The sequence below is a fragment of the Tetrao urogallus genome (genome assembly GCF_951394365.1).
Source record: "Tetrao urogallus genome assembly, chromosome: 5".
NCBI lineage: Eukaryota > Metazoa > Chordata > Aves > Galliformes > Phasianidae > Tetrao > Tetrao urogallus.
In genome coordinates, this window is record NC_136818.1 from 53,936,509 (window position 1) to 53,959,408 (window position 22,900).

Here is a 22,900-nt window from a genome sequence, read left to right on the forward strand (position 1 = left end):
TACTCACACCTCGTCCGGGGGCTGAGGCTGTGGAGGCTCCTCGGGCTCCGCCAGCACAACGCACGAGTCCTGCTGGGAGAAATGCTGCGCCGGGAGCGGCAGCGCTGCACTACCGTGAGCTGAGGAGATCCATCATCCTCCCTCCTTTTCCAGACACAGTCCCGAGACGACGCTCCAGTGAGCTGCCTGCAGACCCGGCCCTTTCTTGGTGACCCCAAATACGTGCCGCCGCTCTCCCTGCCGTGCCGGTGCCCACGCACACGGCCGAGGAGCGCCGCTCGGGACGGCCGCATCCACGCTGTCGGAGCCGGCGGCGGAGCGGGGCTGCTGCGGGGCTGAGCGCGCTGCTCCACGGCGAGAGTCAGCCAGGAGTTACTCATCCCAGCCTCCGCCCACGTACAGAGATAAACACAGGGTGAGGAATGCCTACAATGCTGTAAATACGCGCGCGTGTAAAAAGACGTTCGGAGAAAAACAGTGAAGGACGGCTGCTTTGTCTCGGCAGCAGCACACGCACCGAATCAGGAGGACAGGGCTGGGTGATGCTCCCGCCCCCGGCCCCGCTCCCGGCCCCCGGCGGCGCGGCTGTGACTCGGCGCTGGATTTCAGCGGCGCTTGGCAGGGCTCGGGGCTCCTCCCCCCGTGTGGTGTTACCCTCTCACTTGATCAAATCCTTGAACGTGAACAGTTTCACTGAAAAGCACTTTTGAAAAAAAAAAAAAAAAATTCCACCAACAGTACGGAACAGCATCCAACTACCGGGGAGAGAGGGATTTGTTTCTTTTTCCCTTCTTTTTCTTTTTTTTTTTTTTTTCTTTTTTCTTTCTTTCTTTTTTTTTTTTTTTCTCCTCTCCCCCCCTCTGGTCATCGTCTCAGAGGCTGAGAAAGGGGGAAGAGAAAGAAGGAGAGCGAAAGAAAGAAGGACCTTCTGCAAATAATTATTATTATAATTAAAAGCCGGCCCCTTTCTCCTTAGGAAAAAAAAAAAAAAAAAAAAAAAAAGCCCTAAACGCAGCGGCTCGCCCCCCTTCCTCTCGGAGCCCCCCGACTCGCTCCGCAAAGGCATGGAGAAGGGGACTAACTGCTTTCCGACCTGCCACACCGTTTTCCTCGCCTGGACATGGCTCTTACTTCTCTCCTGGTGTTGCACCGGCGCCGAAATAACTTGCAGATCCTGCTCGTCTCCATCGCCCTCCTGGCCGTCCTCCTCGTCTCGCCTTAGGCAGGAACAGCGACAGCCACCGCCGCCAGCGCCGCGGGGATTACGGAGCTGGCCGGGCGGCCGAGCGCGGGGTTCCACCGGGGCGGTGGTGACTGCGGAACCGCTGCCGGTTGGGGAACCGGGGGGCCGCGCGGGGCCGCGGGGTGCGGAGTTCCTTTCAGCTGGGGCGGGCGGCGGAGCGGCCGGGAGCCGGGGTTCGGCAGCCCCACGAAGCAGGAGGAGCAGCGAAGGGCGCCCGGCGGAGGGCGGCGGTCGCGGAGTGCCCGCGACCGAGGGGCAGCGCAGCACCAGGGCTCAGCCCCGCGGTCCGCCGGAGGAGGGGAGAGCAGCGCGGCTGCGGGGGGCTGAGGAGCTCCGGCTGGGCAGCACCACCTTCGCGCTCACCGGGGATGCTGCGCACAACCAAGCTATGGTGCACTGGTCCGGGCACAACAGCAGCGTGAGTACCGCCACATCGCTTCGGGTGGGACCGGAGGGGAGGGATGGGGCTGCGCTCGCCCCTTCGGGTGCGGCAGAAGAGGGAGCTAAACGGGTGTCTTGCTTTTAGGGCAAATGGGAATCGGACGCGTAGCGATCGCCCCATGCAAAAGAGAAAAGTTTTGCTGGGGAAAAAAAGCAAGAGGCACCCCCACCCCGCACCCTGCGCAGCTGTGCTCTGCGGGGTTACGACAGCCCGAGCGCCCCCAGGTGCCAGAGCCCGCTCCCTTCCTTGCTCAGGAAGACCCCCGGCTCTGCCCCCGTCCCGTGTGCAGCACAGCCGGGTCCTCACGCTCTGCCTCTTCCTATGTGATGTACACCTTGGCACGCTTCGCTGCCTCTGTGCCGGGGGGTAAGTGATAGGCAGTGGTGATGGAGAAGCCCTCCCGTTCACAGCTCTGCGTGCTGGCGACAAGACGGATCCCATTAATTCATTAAGGGGTGGAAAGCTCCTCAGCATGCTGAGGGATTCCTAGAGGAGACAGGTAGAGTGAGCACAGAGGAAAGTTTGTGAAAAATCCCTGGCATCTCATGCCTTTTCCCTGAAGTCAGTAATAGGAAGGAGCTGCCACATCCCTGAAAGTTTGTGGGGCTGCTGGGAAGGGCATCCCCAAACCTGCAGTGCCATGGTAGTGCAGGGCCCTCCCTCACACCCTATGCTGTAACACTCGGCAGGTGGATGGGGACAGAACTTACATTTTCTTTTAAGCTGATATCACAAATGCTATTTCCACTCCGCTGCAAAGTCTGTGAGCAGGCACAGTCTTAAGGGCTCCTGGAAACCTTTATGCCTGGTGACAATATTCCCATTATTCTGATTACTGTAGCTCCTTGCTGCCTTGAAAATGCCTCTTTTATTGTTTTGCCGCTATTGGAAATGTGCATAAAGCAATTAGAGGCACAGAACAGATCAGCTGGATTTTCAGATATATCCCTCATGAGATTGATTAGTCATTAAAAAGCAAATGATCTGTCTATCTGCCTATCTATCTCTGCATCAGCCACAGCTTAATAATGTGCCATTCAACCACCTCCTTACATTTTTTGACTGGAAGTTTTTCTCTATTTATTATTTCTGAGGCAATAATGCTGACAGCAATGTAGATGTTACTTTGATTTAACCAATTTTTAAAGGCAGTTGTGTTTGCCAGACATGAATTCCACTCTCATTAAAGATGAAAGCAAACATCCAAGAGAAAACAGCCTCATGGTATATTTTAGCACTACACTTGTCTCTGGGATTATTTATTTTTAATATAATGTGGCATGTAATAAAGAAAACAACCTACATGTCCTCTCTTTTGTTTCATTTCAGTGCTGAATCAAAGGTGTTGAGCAAAAGAAGCTCCCTCATCCCCTCCCAGCCTGGATTCTGATAGTTGAGAGTATTTCTGATTAAAGTAATAGAGAAAACTCATTCTATAGGCATTTGTGGGGGAAAAAAAAAAAAAAGTTATTTTTTCGAAGATACAAGAAAATGATTTCACAAAATCCCCGCACCTTCCTCTGCTTCTTTCATAGAAATATGCCATTTTAATTACTAGCTTCATTTATTCTTTAACTCCAGATGACAGAGAAGGCATAAGTGATAAAGGCAAACTTTTTGATTGTTCACGACTTTCCATTAAGATTTTGCACCTCAAGGTACCACGCACTGAAAGCTTCTGACTCAAAAGCATAAGGAGATGACTGGTGTTTGCTGCCAGTGTGGTGTCTGTGGGAAGGAAAAAGATGCACATTAAGAAATAATAGTGTTGCTTCTCGTGATTTTTTCTGGAGTGGAGTTTGGCACTGGGAGACTTTTCACTTCTGTCTTTTGGAGAGCACACACTTCATTCAATGATTAATTGGATTTTATTTTTTTTAAGCAGTGTATTATATGACTCCAGAGGGACAGTTAAATGCTTGAAGCTGAGCCCTTTCATTTATTATCAGAGAAGGCTGACGGTGGTGCCTGACTCTCTGCTGCAGCCCAGTTTTTTCCTAGTTTAACTGTTGGGTTGGCTCTGGCGTGGGGAGGTCAATCCCTTTGCCCAAGGTCACGCAAGGAGCTAGTGTGACCTCTGTTCTAGCCACTTCTGTTCCCAATCTCTCACTCTAAGATATGCTAAGAAAGCATATGCTTTCTTAGTTCATAGCAGACATAAAGTAGCTCGAAGCTGGCTTGAGAATGGCCAGAAGATTAATTCATGTCTCGTGACTGTGCTTGATGATCTAGTAGAGCACGTAGGACATCTGCTTGTTACTGCTTTTAGGCTACTGAAACAGAAAAGATGCAAATAGATTGCTTTTACCAGTTTCCTGTTACTTGAAGAGACTTCATAACTGAGGCTTTTTGGTTTATGATTTATTAAAAACATGATCAATCACATTTCATGCCACGAAGCAGTACATTTCAAATCAAGTAGTGGCAGTGGGGGTTTCCTAAGAATGGATGGATTTGGAAAGAAGAGGGAATGATCGTTATAAAAAAGTATTTGCTTTTTTTCTTTTTACTGGGATGTATAGATGTACAGACACTATAGAAGGAGATATTTGTAGCTGCTGTATGTTCTGTTACCCATAATATTTAGAACCTCCTGCAAGTATTTTACTGTTACATTAAGAGCAACTCCCCCTCTTTTTCCTCTCCGTCTCCTCTTGCTCAAATCTTAATTTAACATATTAAACATATTAAAAAAATAATCCCTTCCAGGCAACCAACTTTTGTTTTCTCCCTTTGCAGATAGTGAGGTCAGGATTAGAATAGAGGCAGAAAACTGGTGAGATTGGGGAATTTGGGCTCTCTGCTTTGTCCTGCCCACAAGCTTTCTTTGTGACCTTAGAAAAGACAATTAACCCAGCTGAATCTCCTCTTCCATGTTAAATGAGAATAGTACTGCTTACCTCCACAAAGTGGTGTTGTGGAGCAGAATTTTGTTTTGTACAATACCTGAAGATCTTCAGGTGGTAATTACTAGGAAAATGCAAAAATAATGTTCAGCATAGAAATGAGGTTTGTGTTCTCTGACTGTTATCTCAGGAGCTGCACTTGGCTTAATTCACTGGGTTTGATATAAGAAAAAGGTGACTTACACTTAAGAATCAATCTGTCCTATAGAAGCGTTTATTGAGAGAGGTTGCTGAAGCTCTTGAGGGACCTGCTGTAGATCAGATAAAATGTTTTCTTGTTATGGCCTTTCTGAAAAAAAGGAGAATTTTTAGTGCAAGCTAGCATTATTCTCAGATGATCTGCAAGCCATTCTGTTTAAAAACCTTTCCACTCTGCACACAGAGTACCAATGTGCCATTCAGTGAGCAGTTGTATCCTCTTCGCTTTTTTTCCCTCTCCCGAAGTGGTTGTGTTATTGCATGAAATTTTTCCTCGTTCTGCTCACCAGATGCTCCCTCCAACCTTCCTGTGAAGATAATCTGATTTCTCAGATTATCTTTTTTTCCTTTTTCCCTCACGTATACCTAAGATAAGGACCCACAAAAATAAGCAGCATCACTTTTTTAATGTTGTTACAGCTTTAAATCTTGTTTCTTGACAATAATTTTTTTTAAAGTGATTTCAATGAGAAGCAATGGATAAAACACTCAGATTGCCCTGTTGATGTGATCCTTAGTGAAATGGTGCACCAGGACACCAGTTGTCATTAGGTTTCAGAGTTATCACTCTGATGAATGTAACTGTTTGTAGGAAGTATTTAATTCTGTCTATGCTTTTTTGATGGAAGCCCTGCAAGTTCAGTGTTTTGATCTGTTCTATGTAAGAAGCAAAGATACACATTTTTAGTTTTCTTTCAACCTCTAGAAGATATTTTCAGTCCATTTTCCAATGAGTGGCCTCAGTTTACGATCACAGTGTGCTTCACCCATCTCAGTATGCATTTCCTTTCTTTCTAGTAACAACTTCAGGCCAAAATTCAGACTGAAAGATGAGAATATGTGCTAGAATGCCACAAAAAGAGAGGACATTTGCCTAAGGCATGTGTAGCAGTTGTACTGCTGCTTATAGTATGATCTAGGCTCTGGAAGTTGGGGAAGATAGAATTAGAGCTGGCAAATGGCTGTACAGGGTCTTGTTTTATCATGCCAGCCCACTGCTGTCATTTCTAGAATTAGTACGATTATGAGATTCACTCCAAGACTGGGAATATGAGAAGTCTTAGGCAGAGGAGTTTGGTGAAGAGGTGGCTAATAATACTATAGTAGTCAACTGGTACCTATAGTAGAATTAGAAATATGAAGCTTATCTTATTGATAGGAGAGCATATAATGTGTGACAACAGACACAGAATATGTCCAAGTGGACACTGAGAAAGAGTTCAAAGAAAGTGGTGCTGCAAGCCACATGGCTTTTAAGACTCAGATAGACATGATCTAATGGTGATAGACCTGTCCTGAACAGGGTTCTGTGTTTCTTTTTCTCCTGCCACCAGAGATCCTTTTGCTTTACCTTATGCTAGTTCTGAGGGCTGGCAGTGTAAGGCAAATTGTCCAAGTGAAGCCTGTCTTTTCTGGGAATGATTCTTCTGAATGCTGTTGGCAGTGTTCTGGTGTGATCTGCTAATGTACTGGTGGTTTGATGCTGAGACATTACTCACTCCCATGGTGAATTACAAGCTGGGGAGGTTGATGGGCTTGCTGCCTGCCAGGTAGTTTTTCATTAAGATGCCTAACAATGCAGTGCACAATGGGCAGAAGGAGGTGGGCAACATTTGCAATTCCAAATGGATTGCTGTGCTTGGAAAGGATGAAGGGGAGAAAATGAATCTTTAGGCAGGGAATGCTGCAGTTAGTTGTCAGCCATGGGTAACTGCTGCAGTAGTCCAATTGGATTCCAGTCTAAAACGTTTACTCCTAAACTGTAAGATAGTGGTAGAGCAATCATATTAATTTCATTGAATTTGGTATATATTTTAATTGATATTCTAGACTGATTTTTCTCCTCTAATGGCTTTTGCTTATGTTGAGTTCTTGTTGATACTGAAGGGACACCAGCTGTGTCACAATGTCTTGATTCATTTCCATTTCTCCAGTAATGAAGTTTGCCACTAAAGCTATTGTACAGGACTTTGGCAATCCATTTTAAATTAATATTCCAGTGGGAAAGATAGAGAAATAGAAATGAAACCCTCATGGTGCAATTGCTTTATGGTTGTGTTGAGTCAGTAGAGAGGGAGAAGGGCATCTGGAAAGAATTCTTTGGGCTGTTTCTCTCCAGGCTGGTTTCATTGTCAAATCAGGTTAATGCCTATTTGGGCCATGTTGTTGTCTGTGTACCTTGTGAAGTTGGCCGATTCTCCAAACCATTTCCCTGCCCAGAGCAGCAGTTGTTGGTATTCTCATTGCGGTATCCTTTCAGGCTTCAATAATTAGACTCAGAGATAAAGTCTTACATTGGTGGCTAAGCTTTCACAGTGATTTGAGTGCGAACAGGCACAACTACATGTACAGCTACATTCCTTTATTCACTTCTTTAAAAATGGAAAACATTCATCCAATTAGACAGCAGTATTTTGAAAATGAGTTTGAATAGAGAACTAATGGTAGGGCAGAGAAACTTCTCCCAAAAGAGAGTTGTGATAAGGCAAATATTTTTCTAACATGCAAAGCTACAGGAATATGAAACTTTCTGAGAGTTTCTGATTTTATAGCTGGATTTGTGGTAGAGATTTTAGAAAAAAATATGGAAGCAGTGTTATTTGAGGGGTAAAACACAGCTTAAGTGCAAAGGTCCTTAATGTTGGTTGTACTAAAGGACGTTAGGAACTGGTGTTGCAAACAGTCAAGAATTTACTTGTCATACCACAGTGTCATGCTCCTTCAGCTCCCTGAATCTCTGTAGATGGAACACAGAACAGTATGTGCTTACCCGAATCAATGATCTCTTTTCAAGATTGAAGGCTAAACCTGAGCTCATGGTTGGGATTGGTTCCAGGGCAATGGCAAAAAAACTCATCAGCTATGGATTTAGGACTTGAGCTTCACTGGGGTCTGTTCAAGAGTGAGAATCTATGTTTGAAGGTGTGGAGTCTGGCCTGCCTCTAATCAAGAGCATAAATTAAATAACATATTGCTTGTGTAGTATTTAATTCTGTATTGCAGAAGTTCTCCAGAGCAGCAAAATATATTTGGTTGGATCCTTAGTGTAAACCTAAGTATTGCTGCTTGGGTTACAGCTGCAAGATTGTGGGAAGATGAGCTTCCTTCCCCTTCTTTGGAAAATACTGCTTTGCTGATGTGAACACTGTGCCTACAAACTTCTTGGTTTGCTTAAACTCTCTGTAAAAGCTCAAAGCAAATAGGTTCCCAAATCCCTACTTCTCCTCAACATCCAGAGAAAATTGCAGCATCATTTCCTTTGCAAAAGGAGGGGTGTGGCAGTATTTCCTTTCCTGAATTTCTAGGGTGTTGTGAGACTGAGGGAAGCAAATAGTTTGCTGGGTGTTTGAAGAGGATGACTGTATGTTTCAAACGTATTTGATCAATAAACTGCTGTAGAAATGTTAAGGTCAGTCCCAGCCCTCGTGGCCAGCTGAGTCCCAGCACACAATGAAAATCAGAAAAGGTTGATGCCGAATAATCAGAACTCTTTCTTTCCTCCCTCTCAGTCTTGAAGGGGAGCTGATTGGTCTCCCACTGAAATGAGTGGCAAAGCTGGCTCCTATTCATGCAGGGTCTCTAATGCTAGGGCCATTGTGCTGTTTTCTCCTCTTAGCATTTGGATATGTGACTCAAATACTGCCCAGGTGGATCTGCAGAGTGCTACATGGCCTCCGTGCCCAAAATAGCAGCACTTTTAATTAACTCCTGCATGATTTGGGTCCCCTAGGGTGCAGGCTGTAGGTGCTGGGTTGCTGCTGTGTGAGAAGCAGAGCTGGGCACTAGAGGGAGTGTGGGCATTTGCTAAAGGAAGGAAAATACTGCAGCAGGTGGGGAGGGGAGCTGGGCCTGGGAAATCCACACTGGAAAGACAGGCGCTGCTGAAATATTGATATGAAAACCTGCTTGGAGTCATTGACTCTGCGAAACTCCTGCTGTCCGGGGTTCCCTCTGCAATGGCAAAATAATCTTAGTGAGCACTCGGCCATGGTGAAGCATCTTTCCCTGCCTTGTAGCTGTACCATCTCTCTTTTGTGTTGTCTCTAATTGCTGCTAGGCTTCTTCCTGGAGGTGGGAGCCCAGAATCTCTCATCAGTTCAGCTCCCTGAGCTCTGCAAGTGCCTCTGGCAACCCCCAGCATGTGCCAGCAGCGCTGCTGGGTTGGGAGAACGATGGTATTATCCTCTGCTACGCCAGTGAGCAGCAGTGAGTACATATCACCTTCTCAGTGCAGTGCTCCATTTTGTATCTGTGAGTAACCCCCAGGGATGGCTGCTGATCTGCTTCTTCTCCTGTACCAGTGGAGCCTTTTGCTGAGGGCTAGGTGCTTTCATTGACCCTTTCCCCATGCCCTATTTACGGAGGATAAGCTTATCCTGATGGGTCTTTTCCTCTAAGACTCCACTATAAATGCAGATGTGGAGTCCTCTGTACAGCAGAGACGTGGACCTGCTGGAGCGCATCCAGAGAAGGGCCACAAAGATGATCCAAGGGATGGAACAATATCTAAAGGGGGACTATAATAAAGAAGAAGACAGATTCTTTAGTGTGATCTGTTGTGATAGAAGAAGGGGAAATGGTTTCAAACTGAAAGAGGGGAGACTTAGATTGGATATAAGGAAGAAGTGTTTTTTTTATTATTTTTTTTATAAGGGTTGTGTGAGGCACTGGCACATGTTGCCCAGAGAGGTGGTGGATGCCCTGTCCCTGGAGATGCTCAAGATCAGACTGCAGATATCCCTGTTCATTGCAGAGGAGTTGGACCAGGTGGCCTTTAAAGGTCCCTTGCAACTCAAATGATTGTGTGATAATTTGATGAGCATGAGGATGTTGCACAAATCCGAGCGTTTAGTGCTTCTCTCCTTTTCTTTTGTGTGAGTGTGGAGGAGCAGAATGGGCTGGAATCCATCCCAGCCACTGCACAGTAGGACAAAATAACATTAACACCTCAGGAAGAAAGGTTGTGCTTACTTCTGTCTTTTGGACTAAAACAGATCTTTGGGCGTTGGGAGAGATGGGATTGAGTCGCAGCAAATCATTTACATCAGGAATGTATGAAAGGCGTTAGGATCCTAGCAGCAACTGCTGTTCTGCTGTTACAAACAGTACATCAGTCAATAACATGCGGGTGATGCTGGTATGTTTTTAGTGGTCAGTGATGCTGCTAGTGTGCACTGAGCCCCCTGTGATCATCTGGGAGTGAGGTTAGTGGGACAGAGGACTTGAGCGCAGAGCTCCTACTGGCTTTCTAGGCTGAGAGAAAGACATGGGCTAAGCTCAGATGTGCTTCCTCAGAGTGACAGAGAAGAACAGGGTGTGTGCACGGGTCATCATCATGATTTGTATACTTGCCATTGGAGGTGTAATGGGGTTGTACACTTCCCCTTGCTTTGGTTCCCCCATCTACAAAGGGGTGCTAACTCAAATGTAGGGCTGTTGATGAAACTTGATATGGATGGAGATTTGCAAAAGGGTGTTGGGTGGAAAGGAATGCATACAACATGATTATTTAGCTCTTATCAACTATGTTTTAGGATCTCAGGGGTGCAGAGAGGAAAGAATAAGAGCTCTAGATGATTGTTAGCCATTGCTTGTGCCTGATTGGAAAATCCCCCACATCTGTGATCAGCAACCTCCATGCAGGTAAACAGGGCCTCCTGGCTGTAATTCTGAGCTGCTTCTGCCAGAAGATGGAGAGAAAATCTTTCTATATGAGGTGGGTGTGTGAAATTCTGTGTTCCAGATTTCATATACTTTATGGTCAAGCCTCACCAATCCTGTGCTTACGGCATAATAGTGATAACTGCATACATAAAGATCTTATGCTATTTCCTTTAACTGTACATTTCAAAGGTTACTAAGAAAGGTAAGTAACGTTGGCTGTTAATTTTATTTGGAGAAATCGAGGCATGGGAGATAGGAGGAACTTGCTCCTGGTTGTGTTGGTCAGAACCAAAGCTAGAAGGCAACAGTTCTGACTCCTATACCTTATTGATATGGCTTCTTAAGGATAAAGGTTTTGCTTTACTTCAGCTGTGATGCAGCTCACATACTGGATGCATTTTTTTGTTTAGAAGAGTTGGTGTGAAAGAAAGGAAAAATGGGTGAGAAGAGCAGCTAAGAGTGGAAAGAATAGGCCTCTCATTAATAACAAAGTGGAATGTGCTCAACTAAAATCATTAACAGATTGATCAAGTTAAAGCTCTGCAAATTTCTGGCTGAAAGTGATTTAAAAGTATCTTCCTCTGCATTTCTAACCCTTTTACCAGTAGGGCTTCCCAGTCTGAAGTACTTAATTGTAGTACCTTCAGGCTGGAAGAAAGGTGATATAGCAAGGCTGTGAGAGCCACGAATTTGGGCTTCTACTGGAAATGCAGAGCTGAAAGAGGAACCTTAGTTGTTTTATGATTCTGTGATTTTGGATGATGGTAGTGGCAGGACATCTATGGGTCTGTGAGCCTATTTGCTTGTGTGTTTTGTCATGAGATAATGTATTAGAATGCAAGGTTCAAGGGTCTTGTTACCTTTCAGAGATATTTTCTACTCTTTGTATTCCATCTCCCAACCCATATGGAAAAGTTGCTGCCCCAGCCTGGGGTGAAGGATTTCTAAAACTAAATCTTCTTGCACCCTTGGATTGGTCCTGGACTGGATTTCTGCCATGTCAGTCTTCTTTTGAATGATGGAGGGCTGGGACTGTACATAATGTCCTTTTTATGGTGCCCATAGTGTCTTTCACTTTGTTCTTAACTTGTTAAACACTGATAGCCTTTAATGCTATGGTAGGAATTTTGGGGGGGGGGGGGGGGGGGAAGGGATACAGAGAGGTGGCTGGGACCCTACATCTGATCAGAACTGCTATCTGAACCAGCATAAGCTCTGTGTTTGCATTGAGACAGGGTTTCTGCTTCTGTTTGTGTATCTAAAGGCTGATGTAAAACATGAGTGTGAGCCTGTGAATGAAGGAGCACAGTGACCTTGTGCACAGGAAGCCTTGCCCACATCATGTGGCAGGGGAGAAGGCAAGCAAACAAGCCTGTTTCGGACAGGAGGTCTCTGAAAACCAGATCTGCCATCTGGCCTGAAAAATGGCTCACCTCTGAGGATGAAAACAGATGTGATAGCCATGCTGTTCTTGAGAGAGAATGAATCTTGATTCCAGTGTGCTTTGGTAACTGTTGGAGCAACATCAGGAGAAAGCCCTGTGGAATCAAATTGTCTGGATCAGGTGTTACATAGATACAGACACCAGGGCTGGCAGCTCTACTGCCATCAGTAAACAGAAAACTTCTAAAAAGTGTGGGATATAAAACATGGCAGGGGAAGGTCTGGTTGTGGTACCTTGCTGGTTTGTAATTTCTGCTGAGGGTTTTTGGTGATCTGCTCTACTAACTGCAGTGAATGTTTGCCTACCTGGCCTGTGGTAGCTGCCTGCTCTCCAAAACATCAGGGGAAAAAAAAAAAAAAAAAAAAAAAAAACTGATCATCTTATTAAGCATCAGAAACTTGCAATCTATTATTTTTAACTATTTTCTCTTCCAGAAGTTGTCTCTCTGTGTTTTCTTTCATCTCTGTTGAGACCTCTCTTGCAGCTGCTCAATTGGACAAGAGAACAGCTGCCCCTTGGTGTGCTTGGCTGAGTGTTACAGGTGTGCTGAGGCAGCTGTGGTCTGCACAGCAATGAGCCTGAGCTCTGCCAGCTCTGAGAACAGTCACTGGGTGCCTTATGGTTCAGGCCAGATACTATTTTGGGATCTGTTTCTCCACTCAGCTGATCTATATTTATTGAACTTACAGGAATTCTGTGCTGTGACACTTCTTCCCCTTCTGTTGAATTCAGTTCAAATTCATCAATAGATCCCCAAATTATTCCTCCCTAGCTAACACGTGAACAGACAGACATGATCTGTTGCATCCATAGCTGAAGCCTTGCTTCTTTTTGAAGGCAACCTAAAACTCAACTACAGTATCAGCACTGAGGAGGCTTTAATTTACTTAATTAATATTGCTCTCTTTTGTTTTTTGCCAGCCTGCTTGAAAACCGTTCCTTTAATCAAAAGGCAGCACTGCTGGCAGTGTAGCATTTTCCAGTTTGCTTGTACTGCATCTCTTTGTTCCAAGCTCAATTCTACACTTGCTTGCTTTTAATTAATTAAAGATTATCTTTGTAACTGTTCCTACCTGACATGCTGCAAGTGACGAAGCCTTCCTTTCTGAGTTGCTCTGAGGGCACGTTCTGATGGCTTTCAGCTGTGTGCATGCACACTTTAATTTGGGCTTCCTGTAATGCTACTGGAAATGGAAAATAAATTGGATGAGGGAGAAAATGTCATAGTAAAAACTTGCAAAAGAGAGAAGGAGGTGGATCTAACTTTGATAGTGAAGAATAAGATCAAATGACGTGCTGGTCAGTTTTCTTTGCTTCTTCCTGAACATGGAGCCAGATGTTTTGCTCCCGCATGATGGTCCTTGTGGTGAACTTGTGCTGGCAGACAGTTCTGGCTACAGGGGAGCTGAGTAGTTGTTTCAGGTTCATTCTTTATTTAAATGCTTTCCCTCTGTAGTCAGCCTTGTACTTGACTTGTATGGATGCATTTTCCTTGTGCATCCTTTTGCTATGGCAGCTTTTGCCCTGAGCAGGGAAGAACAACAAACCTCACAGGAGGAATTAGCACTGAAAGTGGTGTGGGAGGGAAAATCTCTTGAGTGAAGCAGGCAGTACTACTGGCAGCCAATGCAGTATTTTGATTCTGTGTTGCTTTGTGGCTAAGTCAAAACCCCCTCTGGGAGAGAGGGGAGGAGAGTGATTATGTGGAGTCAGTGTGTTAATGCTGGGATGTGGTCAATTCAGGTTAGATGTGCCATGGCTGAATGATGTTTGGAGGTGTCTCAGACAAGAGCTGGGCAGAACAATGCTGTCTGAAGGCTGTTCTACTTACTTAGGTCAAAATAGTTGAATGGTTCACTCTCACCTGCCAGGGTGTATAAATTGCTGTCATGCAAGCAGAAGCTTTAGACTAGTAGTGAAATGGTCTGTCCTGCCATTAGCTGCAGGGAGAAAAAGGATGTCAGTAAATACATTCAAGGGATGCTGTTCAGCTCATGCTCATGGCAATTCTGTGCTGGTATTGGACTGACATAGCTTGATTTATGCTAGTGCCAATAGGATTCTAGTGCAAGTATTTCTGTATTCAGCCTTTGTTTTGCCAGTGCAGGTCTCTGTGCGTGTCTTCTGCTTCTTGTCATTAATTTTTCATTCTTCTGGAGTTTTGTTTTCCGTTCTCCTGAGCTCAGAACAATGGAAATGTATTGCTTGATTGTAAGAACCATGACTCCATTTGTAGCTCAAGGGAGGGAGACCAAGGTATTGCTACAAAGTGAACTGGTATCACTTTCCCTGTCTTGCATTGGTGGGAAATCAAATGGTGGAACATTCATGTATGTGCAAGTCAGCTGGAGTGCACTGACATGCACCTGTGTTGCATATATTTGCAATGTGAACATGGATATTCCTTGGCTACCAGGGATTTAGGTGCTGTAAGATGAGAACTACTGAGTTGATCTTGCCAAGTCTCCGCATTTTTTGTGCTACTTCTAATGAAAATCGAAATGTGAAAATATATTTTAAACATCTGTGTGCTGGCCATTGTTCTCTGTCAATTCCTAATGATCATGGGATTCTTCCGAGTCTTTCAGGCAACTGTGTGCTCCCAGTTTGCTGCTCACAAGGGGCTGTTGTTTTGAGGGGTCCCACCCTCTTGCTCAACGGAAGTCCGGGGAGTGGGCAGTTTGTAACAAGCCAGCCAGCCAAACTCTGAAGAATTGTGCTGTGCAGTGAGGTAGATGTAGCTCTTGTGGTCGAATGACTGCAGCACAAATGGGCAGTGCAGTGAAGGTGGTCTATTTATTAGAGTGAGTTCCCATTAACTCCTTTCCTTGACAGGTTAAATATCTGTAGACATTTCTGTCCCTTGTCATACAAGATCAGATTAAAAGCCAGAGAATTCTTTGCATTTCTGTCAAGTTTAATAGGCTTTGGACACGTGCCCAGGAACATAAGATCAGATGTGCTGGACAAGACCAAAAGTCCATCTATTCCCAGTGTCACATCTGACATTGCTCAGTAGCATGGCTGTTTCTGGCAGGCAGTTGTCTGGCATATCTAGCATTTGAAATCTAGCTTACATAGTACTCAGCTTTGCCAATTACTTGCTGCTCAGCTTGGTACTTCTGAATGTGCATGGAGTAGCTGACAGAAGGCAAATACCATGAGCTTAATCCCCGACCCCCATCTCCATTCTGATGACTTCCCCAGATCTGACAGACCAAGCATAGATGTGCATTCTGATGAAAATTAAAGCCACCCTCTTTTTAAAATAACTATTTGAAGTATTTTAGTATAGAAAAGTTGCTTTAAATGTCTTAAATGAAACATAATCACATAGAAATATCTCCACAATTTAGTGCAGGTATTAAGATATGCTGGCCTTTTTACTTCTGTTTTAATGTAAAAAGTTGTTAGTCGTCTCCACCCACTCTGATTTTCTGCATTATGCTGTGTCTCGGCATGTAGTTGGTTTAAAAAAAAAAAAAAAAAGTAGCCTCTAGTTAGATAGAAGCAGTGAGCTCCATGGATTATAAACAGGCATTAATATCATCTGATGAAGGCCCTCATAGTAAGACTGTTGCTTTTCTTAATTACGGGAGTTACTTGCTGATGTCAGTCTGTGAGACAGCGGGGCAGATGCTTACCTGTGGTTCTGAAGGTGGCTCCAGTGTAAAAGTTAGGTTTGGCAGTGATTGTGGTGTGGTTTTTGTTGTTTTATTGTGAATTTGGTAACATTTTCCACTAATAATAGCTGTTGGCAAAAACAAAATCTCCCTCCTCCTCTTAGTTCTGGTTGGAAGCACATCACTCCAAGGCTGGGAGGTGTTGTGTTCAAGAGTAAAGAGGAGTTATCAAATCTGGATGACTTGGTCCCATTTTTGGGATCTAAGAACATATTTTGGCAAATGCGTTTGTTTCTACTTGTGCAGGTGGAGAAATACACGAGCTCCTCTGTTATCCTTTACGTTAACCACTGGCAAACTGTTTCTGGATGTGCTTTGGTTTTCTCCATTCAGAGAGAACTGACCTCCTCTGCAAAGCCTTCTGAGACTGGCTGGTGGAAAAACTGGATGAGCACTGTTGTTTACAAATAATGGCAGTTGAGGTTTGGGTTGAGATGCTTTCTTTTTCATCTTGCTGAGAATAGGTGTTGTAAAATAAATTTGAACCTTTCTGTTGTATCTTTCCAATTTTAATCTTGCCATACAGTGTAAACAACATAAGAAAGCTGTGATGCTTGTGGCCTGTGTAGTTGTGCTCCCATCAGTCTACAGGAGGGCATAGTCTAAGATATTCCAGTTGAATTGAATTTCTGATTTGCTTTTTGAAACAATTTTGTTTCTAAATGGAGCTCGAGATTTATCCTGGTGCTGCAAGGAGAGTCCTAGACTGATTATTTGAAATGAATTAATTCTGATGAAATATGTAGCCCTTTAACAACACAATTTAAAGTAGTGAATTACATTTTATTTGTTGATGGCTGTTACAATGCGCTTTGGAGAGGAATTCTGCTAAAGTGTGCTGTTGTGGTAGCAAAATATAGTAATGAGTACAATATTTTGTTGAATTATTAATATCTACTGTGCCTGCAGAACTATGTGTCAGACTTCAAATTTATTTTTATCTGAAGATTGACATGTGGCATTGTTTTGCTCTTTTTTGATAGCTTTTCAAATTATTTTTGTTACTTTGAGGGACAAAATGGGAAGCAGGAGAGATGACAGAGTTTTGCTATGCTTAGCTCTCTGTAAAAAAGCACATGTAGAAAAGGGATGAAATGTTATTTCTCTTTGCCAGACACAAATTCCTTGCAGTGGAAATATTGCAGTTAAAGGGAAAGATCTGTGGGAAAGGCAGGCAGAGGACTGAGGCTACTGCTTCTTGAGCGAAACACCCTTGTCTTGCTGCTATTTTCTTTACTGCAGCGGGCTTTTTAATTTTCTTCATCCATCACTTGATGGTCCTTGTAAAAAAAAAAAATAAAAAAATCTGTCTAGGGCACTTCAGTCTCTGTGGACCTTCATCCAGGACAGACTCTAACCAGCCTAATATTTGGCTTCAAGTCAGGGACTCTGCTTGGGTCAATTCATGGTGGGGGCCTTGTGAATGATGGCAAACCCAGTTCATGAGACCTACGTCCCAACCTGGGAGTGGTACCACTTACTCATTGCCTTCCTCAGCAGTGCTGAGATTGCTCCTGGATGTTGGCTGATCTGTGCTTGGCCTTGTGTGGGGACTGTTTTTGCAGTTGGTATCCCCTCAGTACAGTGGTGTTCCATATTATTGAACACTTTTCCAGAAATGTGGGCCTGGATTGGGGGATAGAATGGCACAAAGATACTTGTGGCAGTGTGGATGGAATCACCTTCTCTTGGGGAGGAGGGACATTTAGCCAGATAAAGATAGACCTTAATGTGCCAAGTGGTCTCTGCACCAACAAGTAGGCCCTGATCTGTTTGGTTTTAAGGATGGAGCAAATGTGTTATGAAGGTAAAGGTCTCTCTTCATCTCAGAAATTGTTTTTCTACTTATCCTTTCAGTTAGTGTAGATGTTGTCTGAAGTCTCCTGGTTTTTCTACAGGGCAGATAGTGCCAGTAAAGGGAAGTAAATAAATGAGAATGTAGCAAAGGTTTCCTGTCCAAAACTATTGCTCTGGAAGTATCCAGTTAATCTACTTGTCCAGCTACCCCCTTGCTCTCTGGGATGCCTCTTGCAACTGGGAAAAGATTGCAGGCATGTTTCTTCATTACTGGCAACCTGCATGTTTTCTTCCTCCTCCCAGCATCTTTGCTATTTTATTTAATTTTCCAACTGAAACTGTCGAAAGGAAGTCTTTGATGAATATTTGTGCCTCTCCTGAGGCACTTTGAAAGATTTAATTCATGAGTCTGCACCTGGAGATGTGCATAATACACATCTACACCCTGTTTGATAGTAAATTGCAAACTCTTTTAGAAGAAGATTCAAGTAGCAAAGGGAAAAGTGTTTTTATTATCCTGGGCTTTATAGGGTGCAAAGCTTGAGGATGAACTCCTGGCTGTGTATCTCAGAGTGGAAAAGCTATGGTGACTCCATAAGTTGCAAAAAGAGCTTTGGTCATGTCTGAAGTCACCTGGAACAAGTGAGTGCATTTCTCAGATAATCAAGCAGTGTAAAAGCTCTAATAGGGTCTGTGTAGCAACACACAGATATATTTATTTTGGACAGTAGGGTCCCCTGAAATTGCCTGTGCTAGGCTGTGGCAGCCAGAGGCTCCTGTCCATCCCCACGTCCTTTTTTATCTAGGTCCCTTCTCTGTTTTTGTTGTTTTTTCTATATCCATGGGTATCCAGCAGTGAGGGGGAAACGGCAAGCATTTCTCCAGGGACAACTCTTAGCTTCTCCTGGGCTTTGCACAGCTCGATTAGCTCTTCAGCCTCAAGGCAGTGTATGGGGAAACTGGGGGTCTCAGCTGGGCTCCCTGGCTGCTGGTAGGAGCAGTCCCTCAAGTCATGTGGAGGTTTGAGCGAAATTAGTTGCATGCTGCAGGGGGTAGGAGAGGCAGGTGCTTTACAGGGCCAGCTGATGATTCACTTGGCTTTGAACAGCCTGCATAAGAACCAAGCACTGGGGGGCTGAAGCTGACTTCAACCTGCCTCAGGTGTTCAACTCACAAAGAAAATATGTGAAGAGGAAAAGCAGATATCTCTTCTGCTTGTGACTAATTAAGAAAATTGGAAAGAAGGGAGTTGGGGTGGCAAGTGACAACAAAGCACGAGTTTAGGAGTGCTACAGAAGCTGGAGTTCAGATAAGGACTCATTCGCCATAGGGATGTCGAGCACTCTTCTGTTAGCTTGCATTATGCTCTTAGCCACAATCATTCCCCAGGCTTTCTCATGCTTGAGGGAGGAGTGGTCTTGTGACTTACTTTGGGTCAGCATGGCTAAATGCTTCCCCATACTGAACCAATGGTCTCCTAAGCTTGTTAGATGCCAGGCTCCCATTGATTATGCTGACATTGAGGCACTAGAATTCACTGAGAAGCTCAAAGAGAAAAGAGTTTTCATGACAAATTTACCACGGGAGAAATCTTGAAGCTTCTGTTCAACCACAGAGGTGTTTCTCTGATGGTAACAAATATTTGCCATAATGACTACGTAGAGAGGATATTTGGATTTGTCATCGGCTTCACAGCGTGAATAAAAACACTTCAGCACAGAGTTAAAGCTTTGCAATAAAACAACTTTCCCCTGTGTGTAGGGGTTTATCAGAGAGAACTGATGGTAATAAATAGGTAAACTGGATCACAGGCATAGAAGGTTGTATGTGACAATTCTTCAATATAAACAGATGATACGTTGAGTGAATAACCATCTTGATCCCTCTATCTACTTGTAGCAGATCTATCCTGGTAGCAATACTTCTGTTGCTTATCTGTAACACTTGGTTCTGATGCTTACTGCTTCTGTTTTGCCGTCAGACATTAGCAGCCTGCTTCCACTTGCTATAAAACAGATTTTGCTTATCATTGGAACAGGGTATGATGTAATTGTAACCACCCAAGGCTTGCTGTGAAGCTTTGCTTACTGAAAAAATAAATGGGAGTTGACTCATCTTTCTTTAGCTTTCACTTTCATTGCAGTCTTAGGCTGTGAAATGCTCTCACAGGCTGATTGTCTCAGCACAGATATTACCCATCTCTTCTGAATTTCCAGATGTCTAGTTATATGTATTTATATGCACATTACTGAGAATGCGATGAAATCAAGTGGTTCTTGCTTTGTCTTTCCCTGTTCTACACTATAAAGTTATGGATACAGGGAAAATAGTCTGCTTCCTGGCATGGATTACTGATTGCCCCTAAATAAGATGCAGCCAGCTGGGTCTGATTTGGTTCAGATGCTGGGGGTTTACAATTACTTTCAGATGTTCCATCTCCAGCGAGCCCTAAGTGCAGAGAGGAAAGGTGAGGGGGCATTGTGGTGTGATCCACTTGCTGCTTCCAAGCTCTTGTTCTGCAAGTTAAGCATTGTCCTTTAGAGCTGTTATCCTGATGTTACTTAAGTAAATTCTGTTTTAATGCCATCTGTAAAGAGTTAGAAGTATGCAGCCTGATGTATCTTTGGCTTGGCTCTCAAGAAAGCACTGGAAGATCTCAGTCTTCCCTGGAGAAAGTCAAGTGTTGGTCTGAATTTTGGGCAAGGCAGAAGCTGAATAAAGCAGAATGAATTTCTGGGCTGATGTGGGGGCATGTTCCATTGCTCTGATGTTGGTGTTCATAGAGAAGCAAGTAGCAGTGAGTAGAATGGATATTTTGTTAGGAAACTACATATTAAAAATTCATGCAGAAGTATCTTCCCCAAATTGCTTTATTCTTTTTGCAGCTAGATAGAGGAAGAAAAAAGAAGGAAGGTGCAATGAAAAGATATTAAAATGTTTTATTAATATAGAATCTAAAATGACTGTACTTCTGGTATTTTTCATTTTTAGGTGGCATCACTAGAAAAATATTAAAAAAATATTAGTCCTACGAAAAAGTTCACATTACTGTTTAATAGTTTTATGGCAAATATTAAATGAGAGAATTTTTATTTAAACAGTTAAGCCGTACTTATTTTAAAACTAGAACTGGAACCAAAGCTACGAATCTTTTGGAGAGGGAGTGTAATTACAGAATTCCTATTGATGTATTTCTCACTGTGATTGATTTTTCCAAGAAAACACAAAATTTGTTGGAAAATTTCTTGGAAAGTCTCAGTTTTAGTCAGAGGATTTTATAGCAGAATGCTTCATGGCTTTTTCTTAGGAATTTGCTTTGGGTTGTGATTTCTCACTGCTGGAAGAAGTGTTTTAAATATTTTGAGCACTTTTTTAAATGGTGTTTTTAAAAATAGGGGAAGTGTTGAAATTTTAAATGGAAGCACAAAATACTTTCCAGTCTGCTGCAGTCATAAATAAATCTGTCAACTTCTATAATCTAAGCTAGGAAGTTTAAATATCAAGTATCATGTGCTGAATGTTTATATTGAACTGCTTGCAATCAATCTGCAGGGTCAACTTTTAAAATGTCAGAGGTTTGAATAGTGTGTGTTGACAGGAAGCTGAGATTTGCTCAGAGCATTCATACACAGACAAAGATGCCACTTTCCCCAAGTATGATGCGTGTGGCAGATCGGATACCTGGTCCTTGCTGGCAGCATCTCTTAAGGTATTGGAGCTGTCTTCGAAGACTTGAGTGTGGTTGGCTTTGGAGCACTGGAGCCATTTTTCTGTTACTAATGTGTCAGCTAGGTGCCTTGGCCCTTGGTACTTTTGAAGTTATCTTTTTTATGCTGGTGAAAGAGAAGATTTGCAAAATCAGGTGAAGCGATAGACTATTTCAAGTGAAGTTCTGTTTACCCTTGAAAAATTGGGAAGGTATCTAATGTGCTTTCAGAGCAAGGGTGCACAGTGGTGAAACACGGGATTGGCAAGCTTTGCAGGATTTTGCCAAGCTCTGATCTTGAATTTAAAAGCAAACTGTTTGCTGTCATACTGATTTCTCAGCCTCTGTGACCTAACTTGGCCAAACTGCGGTGGGATTTTTTTTCCAAGGCCCAGAGTGAAGCATCTGAGTTCAGACTGATACAGCTGGTGATGATGAGAGAAGGCTGGGGGACACCTGGATCCAGTCTGCCACCAGTCTGTTTATAAGCTAGCGAGGGCTCTGAAGGAGACTGAGGGATAACACTGCTCTCAGTCTGTGCTTTCCTGTACTGATCTTCTGGAGAGAGATTGGCAATCAAGTTGTTGTTTTCAAGTGGCTCCTGAAAAAAGGTAATCATTTGAGTACTTTTGAGGAAGATTTAGGAATACTGCTCCTTTGGACCACAGATCATAGCTTCTGGGACAAATCTGTACTGTGTGAGCCAAATCTCCAGCCTGTTAATCCTTGGTGAGTTTGGTTTGTTTTCCTCCCCTAGCTTTTCTTGTATTTAGATATATTTGTCAATCAGTGGCTGTAACAAGTCCTTCCTTAATCCAGGCTGGAAAATGATGCACATTAAAGGTTTCTACTGCAGAGCTGGGATTCCCATAGGATGGGAATGGGAGCTGCCCACAAGAACTGAGACATCTTATTCCTTTGGTATTTTTGCCTACTGGTTAATGCCCACTGAGAGCTTCTGTTGCTTGACTTCTGTATGGAGCTAATAATCTTTGCTCAGAGAGTTCAAGCTCGGCATCCTATGAATGAAATCCCCCAGGCTTCTATCTCCTCTCTGTTGCCAGTACTTTATGAGGTATGATGCCCTGGGTGTTAGGAGAAGAGCTGTTAAGGTGTTACTCAGTGTGTCGTGGGCTGTGCTCTGAAGGAGTTGAACTGCTCTTCTCTGAGCCTAAATGTTTGAGAACATGCTGATTAGAAGTAGGTAGAAATAGCAGTGTAGGAGGATGCATGCTGAAAGAGTGCCTTAAGTAGGCAGGAGAAAATAGAATCTTTGTTGATTATCTACACATGCACACGTGATGCTGGGAAACTCCACAGGGAGTTGAAAAATGCAGCAGCCTCTGGTGATCTCCTCGAAGTACTGGTGGGATGGTCTGTGAAATGTGCTTTACAACTTCAGTCATCATTCCCAGCATGTCTGGCTCAGTCTTCTGTTGTTTGTTTCTTTTCCCCACCCCCTTGGGCCTGCTCTGCCAGAACCTTTACCCACCTCTAAAATCTTTATTTCTGGAGATCTTTTTCCAAGAAGTTGCTCCTTGTTTGGTCTTGGAAGCAAACTGAGTAACATGTCCTGTGCCAGCCTCATCCTTGTCCTTACCAATATGAGTCTAATGTGCTCACATTAAGTGTGATGGCTATTTCATGGTGCTATTGGATAGAAGTCAGAAGGTGTGGGGCACTGAGGAAGGGGGTGTACTTGGGATTCTTAGGATTTCAGTACACTTTCAAAATTTTAAATATTTCAGATGAAATATCTGCTGTTTGCATGTTAAAATTCTTTGGTGACTGATATTTATTTGTCATAAACTTCTTAA

The 22,900-nt window shown here is 43.7% G+C and overlaps 1 protein-coding gene across 1 annotated transcript in view; it reads left to right on the forward strand.

The window, feature by feature from the left end:
* Window positions 1–1,064: 1,064 nt before the first annotated feature.
* SORCS3 (sortilin related VPS10 domain containing receptor 3) overlaps window positions 1,065–22,900 on the forward strand; it is a gene marked incomplete at both ends in the record, with an annotated part of 267,292 nt that continues 245,456 nt past the window's right edge. Inside the window, one exon of the mRNA XM_079535589.1 lies at window positions 1,065–1,661. Coding sequence (XP_079391715.1) covers window positions 1,065–1,661 — 597 coding nt within the window. The remainder of the gene's footprint in view (window positions 1,662–22,900) is intronic.